The 16444-nt window shown below is 38.7% G+C and overlaps 2 protein-coding genes across 2 annotated transcripts in view; both read left to right on the forward strand.

Moving 5' to 3' along the window:
* LOC102078817 (zinc finger protein 665) overlaps positions 1–16444 on the forward strand; it is a 1047781-nt gene that overhangs the window by 377947 nt on the left and 653390 nt on the right. The gene's annotated exons all lie outside the window — the stretch shown is intronic.
* On the forward strand, positions 20–1020 carry LOC109196771 (zinc finger protein 708-like). The gene is made up of 2 exons (XM_025906056.1): positions 20–23; positions 140–1020. Exons 1-2 carry the CDS (start codon positions 20–22, stop codon positions 1018–1020), a joined length of 885 nt encoding a protein of 294 aa, XP_025761841.1.

Consider the following 16444-nt stretch of genomic DNA (forward strand, 5'->3'; position numbering starts at 1 on the left):
GAGAAAACATACAGCTGTGATGAGTGTGGGAAGGATTTTACCCGGGGTGGAGACGTAAAAAGACACCAACTCATCCACAGTGGAGTTAAACTTTACACCTGTGACTTGTGTGGAAAGTCTTTTACTGAGTCTGGAGGTTTAAAAAAACACCAACTCATCCACAGTGGAGTTAAACCTTACAGCTGTGAGTTGTGTGGAAAGTCTTTTACCCAGGCTGTAGGCTTACAAAGACATCGACTCATCCACAGTAGATTTAAACCTTACAGCTGTGATGAGTGTGGGAAGTCTTTTACCCAGGCTGTAAGCCTACAAAGACATCGACTCATCCACAGTAGATTTAAACCTTACAGCTGTGATGAGTGTGGGAAGTCTTTTACCCAGGCTGTAAGCCTACAAAGACATCGACTCATCCACAGTAGATTTAAACCTTACAGCTGTGATGAGTGTGGGAAGTCTTTTACCCGGACTGGACATTTAAAAACACACCAACTCATCCACAGTGGAGTTAAACCATACAGCTGTGATGAGTGTGGGAAGTATTTTACCCGGGGTGGAGACTTAAAAAGACACCAACTCATCCACAGTGGAGTTAAACCTTACAAATGTGAGTTGTGTGGAAAGTCTTTTACCCTGACGTTAGGCTTACAAAGACACCGACTCATCCACAGTGGAGTTAAACCTTACAGCTGTGAGTTGTGTGGAAAGTCTTTTACCCTGGCTGGAGGTTTAAAAAAACACCAACTCATCCACAGTGGAGTTAAACCTTACACCTGTGAGTTGTGTGGAAAGTCTTTTACCCAGGCTGTAAGCCTACAAAGACATCGACTCATCCACAGTAGATTTAAACCTTACAGCTGCGATGAGTGTGGGAAGTCTTTTGCCCAGGCTGGACACTTAAAAAAACACCAACTCATCCACAGTAGATTTAAACCTTACAGCTGTGATGAGTGTGGGAAGTCTTTTACCCGGACTGGACATTTAAAAACACACCAACTCATCCACAGTGGAGTTAAACCATAAAGCTGTGATGAGTGTGGAAAGTCTTTTACCCAGGCTGGAGGCTTAAAAGAACATCGACTCATCCACAGTGGATTTAAACCTTACAGCTGTGATGAGTGTGGAAACTCTTTTACCCTGGCTGGACACTTAAAAAAACACCAACTCATCCACAGTAGATTTAAACCTTACACCTGTGACTTGTGTGGAAAGTCTTTTACCCAGGCTGTAGGCTTACAAAGACATCGACTCATCCACAGTAGATTTAAACCTTACAGCTGTGACTTGTGTGGAAAGCCTTTTACCCGGGCTGGAGACTTAAAAAAACACCAACTCATCCACAGGGGAGTTAAAGCTTACAGCTGTGACTTGGGTGGAAAGTCTTTTACCCAGGCTGTAGGCTTACAAAGACATCGACTCATCCACAGGGGAGTTAAACCTTACAGCTGTGACTTGGGTGGAAAGTCTTTCACTCAGGCTGGAGACTTAAAAAAACACCAACTCATCCACAGGGGAGTTAAAGCTTACAGCTGTGACTTGGGTGGAAAGTCTTTTACCGAGGCTGGAGGCTTTAAAGCACACCAACTCATGCACAGTGGAGTTAAAGCTTACAGCTGTGACTTGGGTGGAAAGTCTTTTACCCAGGCTGTAGGCTTACAAAGACATCGACTCATCCACAGGGGAGTTAAACCTTACAGCTGTGACTTGGGTGGAAAGTCTTTTACTCAGGCTGGAGACTTAAAAAAACACCAACTCATCCACAGGGGAGTTAAAGCTTACAGCTGTGACTTGGGTGGAAAGTCTTTTACCGAGGCTGGAGGCTTTAAAGCACACCAACTCATCCACAGTGGAGTTAAAAGACAATACTGTGACTTGTGTGGTAAAGCTTTTGCTGAAAGTCGAAACTTGCAGAAGCATCTAGTTACCCACTCTGGAATTAAGGCGTACAGCTGCAACTTTTGTGGAAAAAGTTTCAGTGAAAAACACTACCGAAATATTCACCTACGGATTCACACTGGAAATGATGTTTACTGCTGTGATCAGTGTGGAAAACTGTTTACAACAGATGCACAGTTACAACAACACATGTTTAGCCACACTGAGGAGAGACCTTACAAATGTGACCTGTGTGAGAAGACTTTTAAATCTCCACATAAGCTTAATAAACACCAACAGATCCACACAAGAAAGTAACTCTACAAGTGCAGTTAATGTGAGGTATGTATTTATCTTTTTATCCTGTATTTTTAACCTGATTGTTTGGAACAAGTCTCATCAGTAAACTTATGGAGTCGTTTTTGCCTAGTAATCTGAGTGTTATAATGTAAACAGTAAAATGTAATTGGACGTTGGCAGAGATGCTCTTTGTTTCAGGCAACATTCAGGATAAAAATAAAAAAAGCAGAGCAACACAGATGGATCCAGTTCTCAACCCTGTCGTCACTGTGGTGGTGGGAAAGAGTTTCTCTGTGACCTTTGTGAAAAAACTTCCAATCATCAACGGGACCTAAAACCACATCAACGTAGACACACTGGAGACAAAATGAACTACTGCAAAGAATGTGGGAGAGGCTTCCACACACCAAGTACATTAAAAATACATGAACTCTTCCACAGTGGATTCAAAAAGCACATCTGTGACCAGTGTGTGTCATCCTTCACCACTGCATGTGAGCTTAAAGAAAAAGCATAAATGAATCCACACAGAAGAGACACCATACAAGTGCAGACACTGTGACAAAAGCTTCTCACAATCAGGTTATCGTAACAAACATGAACGTACACACATGGAAGTGAACTTCAGCTGTGACCAGTGTGACAAGAGCTTCAGGAATCTCAGTTCATACTCCAAACACAAACGATTCCACGCTGTAAATAAACTGTTTCACTGTTACCAATGTGCAAAAACATTCACTTCATTATCTGCTGTGTGCAAACGTCAGCCTGATCATGCAGGACTGAAATCACTGGATCACAATGAATCTGAAGAGAGAGAAAGATCCTCTTCTGGTTTCAGGGTCAGACTTAAAAACCTTGAGATCAGGCTCCACAGAGTTCAGATGGAATCTCCTGTAAAGAGTGTCAGCTGATGTCACACTTGGATCTGATGAGGTAGCTCTGATTTCTGGACCTGCAGTGAATAATCCTGAATGTTACATTTAGGAAGCTGCATGTATAGATATGCATATCAAGTTTGTTTTTTTCCTTTGAGGGATTTTAATTCTCTAAAATGTTAACCCTGTTACATTTTAATCTTTGTTCCCTTAGGACACAGTAGTGTTTAGTAGTTGTACTTGTTACTGTATTATTAAAGTTATAGGAATGTCTTTTCTTTCTCTTTTTTTAAAACCAAACTGGTATTCTATCAAAAATCACATATGGATATGTATATCATTTCTTTTATTTGAACTTTTTTAGCTTTTCCAAAATTAACTTGTTTTTTTATGTATTCATTGCATGTTTCGCCTCAGTTAAATTTCAATTCTTCATTCATATTTAATATTCTGCTGTGGTAAAATCTTCTCTTAAATCCTTTTTCTCCCAAAACTGCAAATAATTTCACAGCAGTTGCTCTTAAAACTTCCAAAATGAGCTAAATCTTTCCACCAGCTTTGAAAAAAGAGCTGCTGTGACTTTGTGTCCAGAAAAAAGAAACTCAAGCTGAACTGGTTTTGGGCTGTACTTCCATGTAATACCTTTTTTTTTTTTTTACCAGAAGATGGAGCAGTGAGGCTGTGTAACCTTAATTTAATTAGGGAAGGAACACAATATTCACAGTGGCAGCAAAGAACTGTTAAAAGTTAAAAACAGCAGCACACATCAGGACCATTTTAAAGATCACAGGTGACTACTTTTAGTTAATTCAAATCCTATTAAACATCTATTTTTGGCTCCTCCTTTCACTTTAGTGTATTTACTGTATCCTTTGTTTGTCCACGTTGTTTTTTAATGAATTCATTTTGATCCACATGTTCTGTGGTTGTTTTCCTGTTGAACTGAAGTTTCTATTATGAAATCCTGATAATGTTTAAGCGTTAGTTATATTTGATGAACTCTGTGTAAAGTTTATCTTATTAAACGGTTTGATGTGAAAAATAAAGAAATGGTCTCACAGCAAGTAGTTTGAGCCATGATTTCAGATTCAAACTTATTTAAATGTTTTTAGTGGTACATGTGGAGGTTTATCAGAGGAGGAGACTTGGCTGCTCTCGGCACGGTTCATGCAGCTCATTAAAAACTCTGAAATGATCTTAAGGAAAAGATGTTTGATTTTTCTGAAAAACAAGATGTGGGCATGAAGTTTTCAGACAGTGTGTTTAAGATGCATTGTGATTAACATCTCACACATTCCAATAAAGCAGATGTTCCTGCATTGCAACAGTAGTTTGCAGATGTGTTCATTCCCCCGACCATCTGCAAGACTCTCATGCAGCACCAATTTGAAACGCAGCCTGGTGTGAAAGTCTGTTCATGGCCCTACAGGTTGCCTGAGCACAAGAGACAAATTGTGCAAAAGGAATTGGCTGAAATGGGGAAAATGCTGTTATCATAGGATGAAATGAGGATTTGTTCCTCAGTGTTTGGTCTCCTATCTGTTTGCCATATGATTTGTCCCAGCTGTTGAGAGGGGCCGGTTGTCTTTAAGGTGGTAATTAAGAAGTGAGCGCAGGGTTTTATATGGTTCTGTGATGATTGTCACAAAGCGAAGGTCTCATGGTTTGATGCTTATCCCATGCCCCGGGTTGACCTGACTGTATAAGCACTGCTTGTTTTTATGATTTTGGATTTAACTAACGCCTACTGGCAGATTCCCTTGTCTGCAGAGTCCAAAGACAAAAATGGCCTTCTCTACTCTGTATGGTTTGTACCATTCGTCACACTTCTGTTAGGCTTATTTGAAGCCCCGGGCATTTTTCAGCACCTCCTGTAGCGATAGCTGTGTCCTCACACTGCATATGCTGTTTGCTACCTGGATAATGTTGTCACTCATAGTGATACCTCGGTGGAGCGTGTGCAGTGGGTGGTCATGGTCCCGAAAATGTGTGGTTGGATGGAGGGACCGTACAGTATTTGGGTACAATTTGGGAGCTGGGCATGTGCATCCACACGTAGATAAAACAGCAGCCATCGCATCCTGCCTTTGTCCCAACGCAAAAAAGAACATCCTGATAATAATGAATTACAATATTCCCGACTACAAGTAATAAATGCATGAACGAGATTTTCAGCATCACTCTGAGACAGGATATTTCTGATTTAAAAGATATTGCAGCAATGGAAGAAAGCAGTCTTAAATATTTGCTTTATATTTCCATTAAAGGAGAAGTCCTGGTCAAAATGACTCTAAGATTCCATATAGTGTTACTGGAGGCCACGGTATTGCATCCAGAAAAGGATAAAATCCTTAGTTCCTGATAAAATTGGCACAGAGCTTCCCCCATGCATTACCAAGGATTGACATCAAACTCATCCCATTCTTGATTGCTTTAATGAACATTTTTTATTGTCACAGTTTGATACTGATGATTTCTTGTGAACACTCCTTTAGTTTAAACCCAGTGACAGTATGAAGTTATTATGTTTGTTTTCATGTAAGTATCTACACTTATGCTATCTATCTATACTTGGTCTATATATATATATATATATATATATATATATATATGTGTGTGTATACACACTGTTACGGGTTCGAAATTGAGGATGAGAGCAAAACAATGATAGTCCAGAAGAGGTCGTTCAAACAATTGATTTTAATGCACGCAGCGTGGAGAGGTGTAAACTGCAAAACAGTTGTACATCTCTACCCAAAATACACTCTAGATTGCTTTTATAACATCAGGGTATTGTAACGCCCCTTCTTGCGTTTACAAGCACATAATTTGCATGTACAGAACATCCATGTATTTTAAGAATTAAATGCAAACACAGAAGTTCCTCCTTGTGGCATACTCTTCCAAATATGGTGATGATCTAAGGCCTTTGAGGTCACCATGGACTGGACATCCTTCCGTCACCTGTAACTAAGCAAACTCAAATGCCACAAGAAGCTGAATACATTCAGGCCTTTGCTCAGCTACTATTTTACTGTAACCATGTACTCAGCCTATGAGTTATGATACATATATTTAACTCAATCATTTTAAAGTAGTTATAACTGCACCTGTAATAAACATGTTAATATTTGATTATGATAACCCCTATAATATAAATTATAACCTAATGCCAGCAGCTTCAATAAACACTTTGATGAAATGATAATTACTGCAATGATAAGATGATGGTTATGTAAAATAATCCCTGTAATTCCACAACACATATATACGTACATATATATATTTACATATATATATATATATATATGTATTGACGCTAACAGTCCTTTAGCATCTGTAATGACACTTGTAAATTGTAGTTTTTCCACGTGTGCTCAGCTCGACGCCACTCATGTCGGACAGCTTGGGTCGTGTCGTTCAGCCTGCGCTTTAGTTTTAGAATGCCTGGATTTTAATGAAGCCATGTCCAATGCAGTCCAAAGTAGTCTGGCAGGTGGAATAAAACCATGCGCTCAGTTCTGTGGTCTGGCTGCATAAAAAATCTGGGATTTTGCAATTCTGGTTAAGTGTTGAAAACTGCTCAGCAGTGGAGGAGTTAAAAAGTCGACAGCGCCGAGCAGCAGCGTGAGGTTTAACTGAGGTACAGGCAAGAGGAACGTCAAACATCACAGGACTGTGGCCAGAAAACACATCATCAGAGATCTCTACATTAAAAACAAAAACAAAAAACAAAAAGAAAACACAACATGAGATAAAACAAGATCAAGTGTGTGTCCACATTCATGTGTAGGACCGGTCACACATTGCACCACATTAAAAGAATCAATAAGGCTTTAAAAGCCCTTTGCCATGGGCATATCAGGACAACACACATGAATATTAAAACCCCCAACAATCAGGGGCGGATCTAGAGAAATTTTCTTAAGGTGGCATGAGGGTGGCAAAGAAATCAAATGGGGTGGCAAAATCAAAGCCTCCCCCCTCCCCCCAAACACATATGCAGGTGGTTACATATGGTTAAAATGATTCAATTGCGATAAGTATATACATTTTTCATATAAATATTTTCTATAACTTAATTATTCTCTGTAGCCCACATAATTAAACACTTTAGTTAGAATCAAAACTCACATTTTTTATGTATGTACTGTATAGCCTGTATAATAAATAAATATGTAGCCCAACAAGTATAAAATCCAGAAAGCTACACAACATGGGGCGGTTCATTTACAAACACAAGTCTAACTTAATTTTCACACTGTTTTTTGTTAGAAAACAATCACATTGTTAGATGCTTAAATTACACAAAATGTCAGAAATCTGCACTGCCATGAACAAAAATTTAAACCTAATTTTTCATGATTTCTTGGATCAACCCACTGAGGTCTGAAATACAACCGGCCATTTTGACTCCTTTTGAGTTTACGTTTGTATTTCACCCTGAAATTGTTTCATTTTAGTTTTTTTCCCCTTGCCTTGTTTGGTATCATTCTTTTCAGCTCAACTGAATTTAGTTGTTGTTTGTTTCACTGACATACTGCATTAGTATTACTGATCTGAAATCACACAAAGAACTTAAAATGCTAGTAGTTTTTTTTTACTATAAAAAAAAGCCACAGACATGTTGAGTCATTTTTTATAACTTGAAATGCAAATATAAATTGTACATTTTGTAAACATATACAACTATTTATTTAAAAATGTAGCCAATACACCTGCCTTTTGTTTTCATTTTATGCAACCATTTAAAAATATTACTAAAACTAAAATGAGAGAGCAATCAGGTTTTGCAATAAGATGCCCCACAAATGATGTTTGCCAGTTAAAAAAAAGTTATTTTAATAAACAACACCATCATATGCAAAACTGGGGTGGCACTTGGGGGTGGCAAGGGATCATTTTAGGGTGGCACTTGCCACCCCATGCCACCCTTCTAGATCCGCCCCTGCCAACAATAAGAACACAATCATATTTTGGCATGTATTCAGCCAAGATGTCAGCAAGTCCTTCACAAAGTACTTATTGTATTATGTTTTTAATTTTATATGTTACAGAAGTGACAGATTTATAAAGCGAGGCAAATTATTGTGATGTCACAATTGCAGGACGATCTACTAACAGTGTGCTTTAATCTCTCTATGAAGAAGCCACTCCAGTTCAGTAAAAATCCGCTTGAGAGCAGCTGTGAACAGCTGATTGTTCGATGTGTTAAAGAACAGAAAACATTATTTCCCATCAGACCATGAGCAACATTCAGGCATGTAACACAGTAACACTTTTATGTTTTACATATTCAGCAGAGAGTTAGCTGTGTGCACTATTAAAAAATAAAAAGCATAATTAATTTCAGCTTCATATAAACTGTATTATGGAGGAAAAATAAGTGGGGCTCACCTCAAAACACAGCTTGAGGACTGACTGGAGAGTTTTAGGACAGTCTCTTCAGTAAATCTAGCAGCTCTTTAACATCAAAAGACGTGTTTGAGCTGCTGCAGATGTTAGTATATCTGACCCTAACTGTTCCTTCTTTTTTAAAATTCAAACTTAATAATGAAGCAATATTTTTAAAAGGCTGTTCTCGTTTATATGACCTCCATAAAACAACAGGGTTAGAACACATTGTTACAAAATAAGATGTTTGTTTTGTAGTCCATCTTCAGCACAATGTAGTTTCAACAGCCGGACATCCGGTGTGACATTGGTACAGAGAGACGAGTGTAAGGCTGTTCCAGTTCTCATCACCGCTCCTCTCTTTTCCTGAGTCCTTAGCAGTTGTCCTCCCCACGATGACGTTTTCATCAAGGCCAAGGAAAAGAGTTTAAGAAAAGGAGATGGACTACTTGCACTAGGGCATGTGACGTATTTCCGTTTCCAAATACTACCACTTGGACGTTTCCGGTATGTTTGTTTATCTATCGGTAGCTATGCTAATGTCGCTTCAGAATGAGTATAAAGAGAAAAGTATTTAAAACAGAACATTTTCAAAAACAGGAGAAGAAATACTCTGAGCATTGCTGTGTCCCACTTTGTTCGGCTTCAGCCAAATTTAACGGCATACTAAGTTTTCATGGCTTTCCGACCCATTCCGACTTGAGAAGACAATGGCTGGTAAACATACGCCGGGATAATTTCACGATTACCTTTCACACCAGGGTCTGCAGCAGACACTTTGCCAGTGGTCAACTCATAGAGCCAACAACCCTTGATGGTGGAAGGCGGCTTATTAAAGGTGCTGTACCAACACTTTTTGAGTGGAATGGCTTTAAAGGTGAACCACCGCGGCGTAGTGTTTGGGAGAGAACGGAGCAATGCCTTGAACTAGTTCCTGCTGATGATCAAGAAGAGCACAGTCTTACAAGAGATCATGACTACTGCTCAGTCCCTGAGCCGTCTGCATTGGACATATCTGCATCAGCTGCAGAAGACCTGTCCAAAGACGTGGAGACTCTGAGGAAGGAAATACAGGAGTTACGTGTCCAGCGAGAATTTGGGTTACAGCGTTTTGCTGGCTCCGACCCTGACATCCGATACTATACCAGGTACACTTAAGCTCTATTCAAGCTAATTGTTTAAAATATACCAAGGTCACCACCAGTTGAATTTCGAAAGTGTTTCCAGTCTTAATGAAAGCAAAATAGATATTTACTTTTTCTCTGCTGATTGTATGTTTCATGTAGATGCTTTAGTATTTCAACAATATGCTACAGGTAAAATACAACACCAAATAGACTGTTAATCAGACTATGTTATACAGCATACCATTTGCATATTTGTCACAGTTTACATTATTTTTATGTCAGTGTGTAATGTGAAATAATGATTGGCACGATGTATGTCTCTCTCGTGAATAGATTTCCAAGCTATGATCATTTGATGGCATTTTGGTTTTTGATTGAGCCTTGCATCTATAAAATGATCCGGGTTTCAAGAGCCAAGTCAGCTGCCAATAGGAACGAAGAAGTGTTGACACCTGCACGCACATCAACGGTAGGTTATGGGTTTGTTGGTAGTTAGAACTAAAGGTGTAATGTTAATGTATTTATGTACAATTACATTACATTATGTACAATAGCATACATACACAGGTGTATGTATGATAAAGGACTCAGCATCCTTTACATACATACACCTGTGTACTACAGCACCTCATTGTTTACCCCATGGTACAGTATGGTATGCATAAACATTACAAAACATTTAGCCAAGAAAAGCATAATTTTACTAGTTCATAGCTTAAGGAGTAACATTTTCCCTTTTGTTTTCACCTTCCTGAGGCAGCTGCTACAGCCAATTGACGAGTTCTTTCTTTTCCTGGTTTTCCTGTCAGTTGGTTTGAAGGAGAGGGACCTGGCACACCGATTTAACATACACCAGTCCACACTGAGCCGCATTATTGCAACATGGACAAATTTTCTTGCCACTGCACTGGGGTCTCAATGCATCTGGCTTACACGTGAAGAAGTGCAAGCTTACCTCCCTGAGGAATTCAAAGATTTCTCAGACACCCAGATGATCCTTGACTGTACAGAGCTGAGGTGTCAGACACCATCCTCACCACTTCTCCAAAGTGAAATGTACTCTTCGTACAAATCCCACTGTACGATCAAAGCCCTGGTTGGCATAGCTCCACATGGTCCAGTGACATTCATCTCTAATCTGTATGCTGGTTCGGTTAGTGACAAGGAACTATTCAAACAATCAGGCATTGCTGAGAAGTTGACTGAAGACATCACCGATTGTTGTAAATGCAAAGTGTACTCCCCACCTTTTCTATCTAAGCAGAAGCAGATGCCAGCATACCAGGTTAAGGAGACGCAGGCCATAGCCAGACTCAGGGTACATGTGGAGCGAGTCATTAGGAGGATAAAACAGAACAAACTTTTTGATAGCATCATTACCATGTCACATGTTTACAATATCAACCAACTGTTTGCAGTAGCATGTATGTTGTCAAATGACCAGAAAACACCATTAGTTAAAAAATGGGTTAAGTGAGACAAGATGGACTTTTCCCAAGACACCAGTGCCAGTACAACTTATGGAAAATGACCTGCAGCTGAGGCCACTACAGTTGCATTTCTTCCTTGACAAAACTTGATTACAGAACTGGTACTTGAGTACTGATAGTTGAGTTCCAGTTATTGATAATTCTAATTCTTTGCAAATGTTGAATGTTAATAATACTGTTTAATTATACTACTATATTACTATTCATATTCAACAAAATTGTTTATCAAAATTATAAAGTAAATCACTAAATCGTTTTAAAATCATAAGTGACATTGTGCTTTTGTAATATCCAAAATACCATTTGTCATTTTCTTCATTCAGTTGTGTTATTGTCTAAATGTATGTCAGTATGCTAGGCATGGATTTAGTTTAATACTTACCATGTAAATAAGTTCTGCACAAATTCAATGTTTTAATGTGTGTTTTTAAAAAATGAAATTGATGCCATTGCTTAAATAACAGTTTATTGATTTCACATAAAAGTAACATGTAACAACAAAAAAATTCATGAAATACATTGCAAATAAAACATCAGTTATTTTGTTCCAGCCAGCCTGAAGGATCTGTTTTCCTTTTTGCTATGTTTTCACTGTTCATTTTTCCAAACACAGGTATCATGGCATATATATGTAAAAAAAGGAAGTAGTCAGCCTTTTCTCTGATTGCATTGTGCACATCTGTATCTATGTATATTCTTTGCACTAGGTAGTCCTCTTGTGCCCACACAACAAAGTCACACCACTGCATCCCACTGATGAGCAGTTGTCCTTGCAATCTTTTGCAAGGACAACTTTTGAACTGTCAAAAGTAAGTACTGAATATTATGTCACGTATTTATGTGCGAATGTTTAAGAACATTAAAACATTACTGTTGGCCACATGTCGGCAAAGTTATGTGACATTAGTGATGTTTGTACTAACTTGGTTTTAAAGCCTTTACTTCTAAATATATATATATATATATAGTCGACCTTATCTTACAGAGAATGTGATGATTTTATGGATAACTAAAGTCAGTCATATATCCACAAACACAACAAGCTGAAAGTCAGTGATGCTGCTCAGTTTGCAGTCCTGAATATCACGGCACAAGCAGGATTCACTGCACTGTTAATGTTAGCTATGTTATATTGCTGCCTCTGTTCGGTGGTGTCGAGCCAAACGGACTTTAACGTGTGTTTGAACGAGCTGACGGTTCACTCGTTAAGCTGAAAGAAAGATGCTTTAATCACAGGAGTCACACATGTGTCCACTGGACCATCTGGGAATTCTTCTTGTTCAGCACTCGTAATAACACAAACACTAAATCCTCCTTCTCTGTGCTGTTTTGTAGCAGTGTGTACACCTGAGACTGTCACCTGTCTGTCTGTCCTGCACTCTCTCTCTGTTTCTTTCTCTCTGATTGTGGAATAAAAGTATGAACATGTATTTATAAGTTACACTTGTGTTTGAATCCTGCAGCTTATCACACATTTGATTTCCATGTGTGACAACTGCAAGTGTCCAGAGTGAGGACAGACTGAGGGACCCACTGCTGCACATCATCTGTGAGGCTTTGCACCCCTGATGATCCACCAGGACAAACTCAGCAGTGTGTGAGGAAGAGGAGGAGGAAGAGCCAGCAGCAGCTGACAGATGGAGAGAATAGACAGACTGTTCCCTGTTTGTGAAGGACTGCTAGGAAAGTTTAAAATAACTAATTGTCTGTCCTGAATCAGTCTTATTAGGTAATGTTCAAATAATGTTATCATTCCAGTGTTTTCAGTGTGGGAGAAAGTACTCAGGGTCTTCAAGTTACACACTATGAAAGGCAGCAACAAGTTTAATGTTCAGAAACCTAAAGTATGTATCAGCAGCAGAATGGAGCTAAAAATAAATGTTTGTTTCAGTTCTATGAAGCTTTGAGTATTTTGGATTAGTAGTACTGCTGTGTTTGTTGCGTCATGTTGCTGTAATTGTTTATATGCTTTATATATTCTGAGGTAAGTTGATCTATAGTGTTACATCATATTTTATAAGGATGTTATGTGTTTGTAGACTTTCTGCCCAGTTTGACCCATTTAGCAGACGTCAGCCTGTTTAAGGCTCTGATATCTATTCTGTATGACTTAAAGCAGTTATGACATGGTCTGATTTTCTCACCCAATAAAGGAATATTTCATATATCAGTCTACTCTTCATTTTATCAACACAGTTATCACAGCTCGTACATTTGTTTTTATACATGTTGCAGCTCCTCCAACCTACGGCCGCGGCAGGCTAAACATGAGGACACAGATGATGCGCAACAATAAACGCATAAAATACACTTCTGTAACATTTGCTCCTTTTAGTCCACATGCAACTGTCCAATATACAAATCAGTCTTTTCTTTCCATCCACATCAACACATTGTATTAATTGGTGTGTCTCCATGTTTCTTCAAAACATTACAAAATCCATACGCTGAACTGCACCTATGCCACACAGCTTCATTCCAACACATCAATTTGATGACATTCACTTCATAAAACCTTGGACACACTCACACACAATTAACAGGAGCAATATCCCCCACTAATCTGCCTGTTAAACCTAACTAACTCAACCTAGTCTTCCTTACACACTAGCTGTGGGTATTTATGTACCTCCATACCGTCAGCTGTGAGGAAGACAAACTGTCTTAAACACAAACTGCAGCGGTACTCCCAAGCCAATGGCTTCAGCCGCCTGATGCACAATAACTAGAAAGCAAATCAGTACAAGGCCTAATGCAGCTGTACTGCTGAAAGCTAACAGGGGATTAAGACTCCAAATAGAAATCTGTTTTGTGTCGCCCCAGGCTTACTCTAAAAGCCGTGTGGACTAAGGCAACAACAAACTATAAAACTCTCATCAATAAAACTCATTTATATATAAATAATCCAATAAAATCTACAAACTCTTCTGTTGACAATTTGTTGCGGCTCCTCCAACATACGGCTGCGGCAAGCTAAACATGAGATGTCGCGCAACAATAAACGCATAAAATACACTTCTGTAACATTTGTTCCTTTTATTCCACATGCAACTGTCCAATATACAAATCAGCACATGGGATTAACTATTAAACAAATGCACAGACTGCACAAACAAATAACTGCGACTCACAGCCAGTTACCAATTGGCACCAATTACTATGCCAAATAATAGTGATGGCCCGCTTGAAGCTGACGCTCCGGTGAGTGTGTCAAAAAAATCAACACACTGCTTCAGAAGCACTGTGTCGAGGCTTGATTCGTTTGGCCAGAGTCATGTGATCAGTGACGTCCGAAGCTTCATTTAGAACGTAACCGCTACGGTATCTGATTCAATGGTTTATAAGCAGGTGAATCATTCGCGGGATTTGTGGAGTGTTTTGATGGTGACAGATAGCAAACCACTGATATGTCTATTGAGAGATTTGGAGCCAGCGAGGAATAGAGGAGTTTCTGTTGTGTGGGAGTATTTTGAGTTGATTTTGGTCATTCTGGTGAGTTTTCCAGCTTAGTGTTCTGGCTGTTTGCTTTTGTTTTGTGCGTGTTTATTTTATCTGACAACAGGACAAACTTAAAATGTCAAAAATCTGCTTTTTATAATATAAATATCATTAAATAACTTTAGAAAGACTTCTATTTGACTCATTACACTTAATGTTATAAAAAGATATATTTTATGTTTTAAATAATCTTAAACTGCTAGTCTGCAAAATGTGCAGCAATTTCATTTATTTATTCTCTTTAGCTAGTTTGTGGGGCCCAGGTAGACTGTATAACTGCATCTCTACCAGTTTCTCTGCATTCCAGCCTCTTGTGTGCCATGTGAAGGGATTTTCCTTAAAGCAGGAGAAATTATCTCCACGAAAAGGAACAGGTTCGGCCATCGCACAGTGGAACTAATTTTCTTTTTAAATACAAATGGAAAAGAGTTACCTTAAATGCATCATGTTTTTAATTTGAAAGTTCATAAGCATTTTCCCTTTCCAATTCACAATCAAGTCTACCCCCAGGTCAAAAATATGTATAGGAAAATTTCCATAATTTTATTCATAAAAATACCCGTCTAGCGATTAACTGCACAAGTACATGGAGGCAGGACCTCACAGCAGAAGCATACTCCATAATGTGTTGTACATTATTATATGTATATTATATGTAACGTGGTATTTTTCAATTATTGTATTTACCAACATCAGGAAGTCACAAGCAAAGAAAGACCAAACCATGGTGCATGTTTAAACAAGGAAGGTTTACTGGTCAAAATTATTTATTAAAGAAATAAACAACATTTTTGGCACTGCAAAAAATACACGTTTAAAGCAACACAATGGAGGCCCAATATCAGACAGAATTCCACTCTGTAGAGTGGGCCAGGGCCGTGCAGAGACGTTTATAGGGGCGGGTGCTCAAAGTTAAAAAGGGGCACATTGAACCAGGCTGAATAACAACAACACACATTCATCAAGAATCTAATATGGGATCGCATCATACTATATCACTGTTGTGATGTGGCAACAAGGCAAAGCAAACGTAGCTTATGTTTTACCTGATGGGTACAATGTTGCTGTTGAGGGGTTGCTGCTGCTCCTGATGCTGATAGTGCTGGAGGGCAGGGCTGTGCTGATCTGAGACTGTAGACATTAAAATGTTCATAGGAGAGATGGTAGCTGATTAAACAAGTGTCATGAGATAATAACAAAATGCGCTTGGAACCACAAGGCAACAAAAAACTGTGAGAAATAAACTCGGCTCTGCCTGTGAATCACGCTGCTTCTCTTCTTCTTTCCATCCCCTCATCTCATCTATCACTCTCCACTTGCTGTCTATCTGAGAACAAGGCACAACTTGCTATTGCAATAAACTATTATTTAATTATCCACACCTAACAACTGCTGCATTTACTCTATAATAAAATGATGACAGAAAAATGTTATAGAAGCAAAACATTCCAGTTGTGCTTATTATGATTTTTATACTGGAATACCTCTCCAACAACTGGTACATGTGTTAATGTTACCTGTGCTCTTTGTAATCCAGCTGCTGAGGGATCCACTGCCTTTAGTAGCCTCACACAGCTCCTACTGTTTCCTCCTCATGTCCTTACCAGCCATGTCTGGACAATGTTATATCATGAGTAATAATTTAAAAAATCCATATACATAAAACACACACATGCATGCACACACAGTGACATTTTAGACCTTCTTCAGAATACTGTATATAATATGGGCATCATGGTGCTGATCCAGAATCCTTCCCTTATTATTTATTACTAGAGCTACAATAATAAAGCAATGAGGGGAAAAAAGTAATAAATTTATAATAATGTATTTATGATGATTCCATTTGTTTCACTATCCACTCTGTGCAGGCAGAAATCTTATT

Source organism: Oreochromis niloticus, linkage group LG3, assembly GCF_001858045.2.
Source record: "Oreochromis niloticus isolate F11D_XX linkage group LG3, O_niloticus_UMD_NMBU, whole genome shotgun sequence".
In the NCBI taxonomy this organism is placed as follows: Eukaryota; Metazoa; Chordata; class Actinopteri; order Cichliformes; family Cichlidae; genus Oreochromis; species Oreochromis niloticus.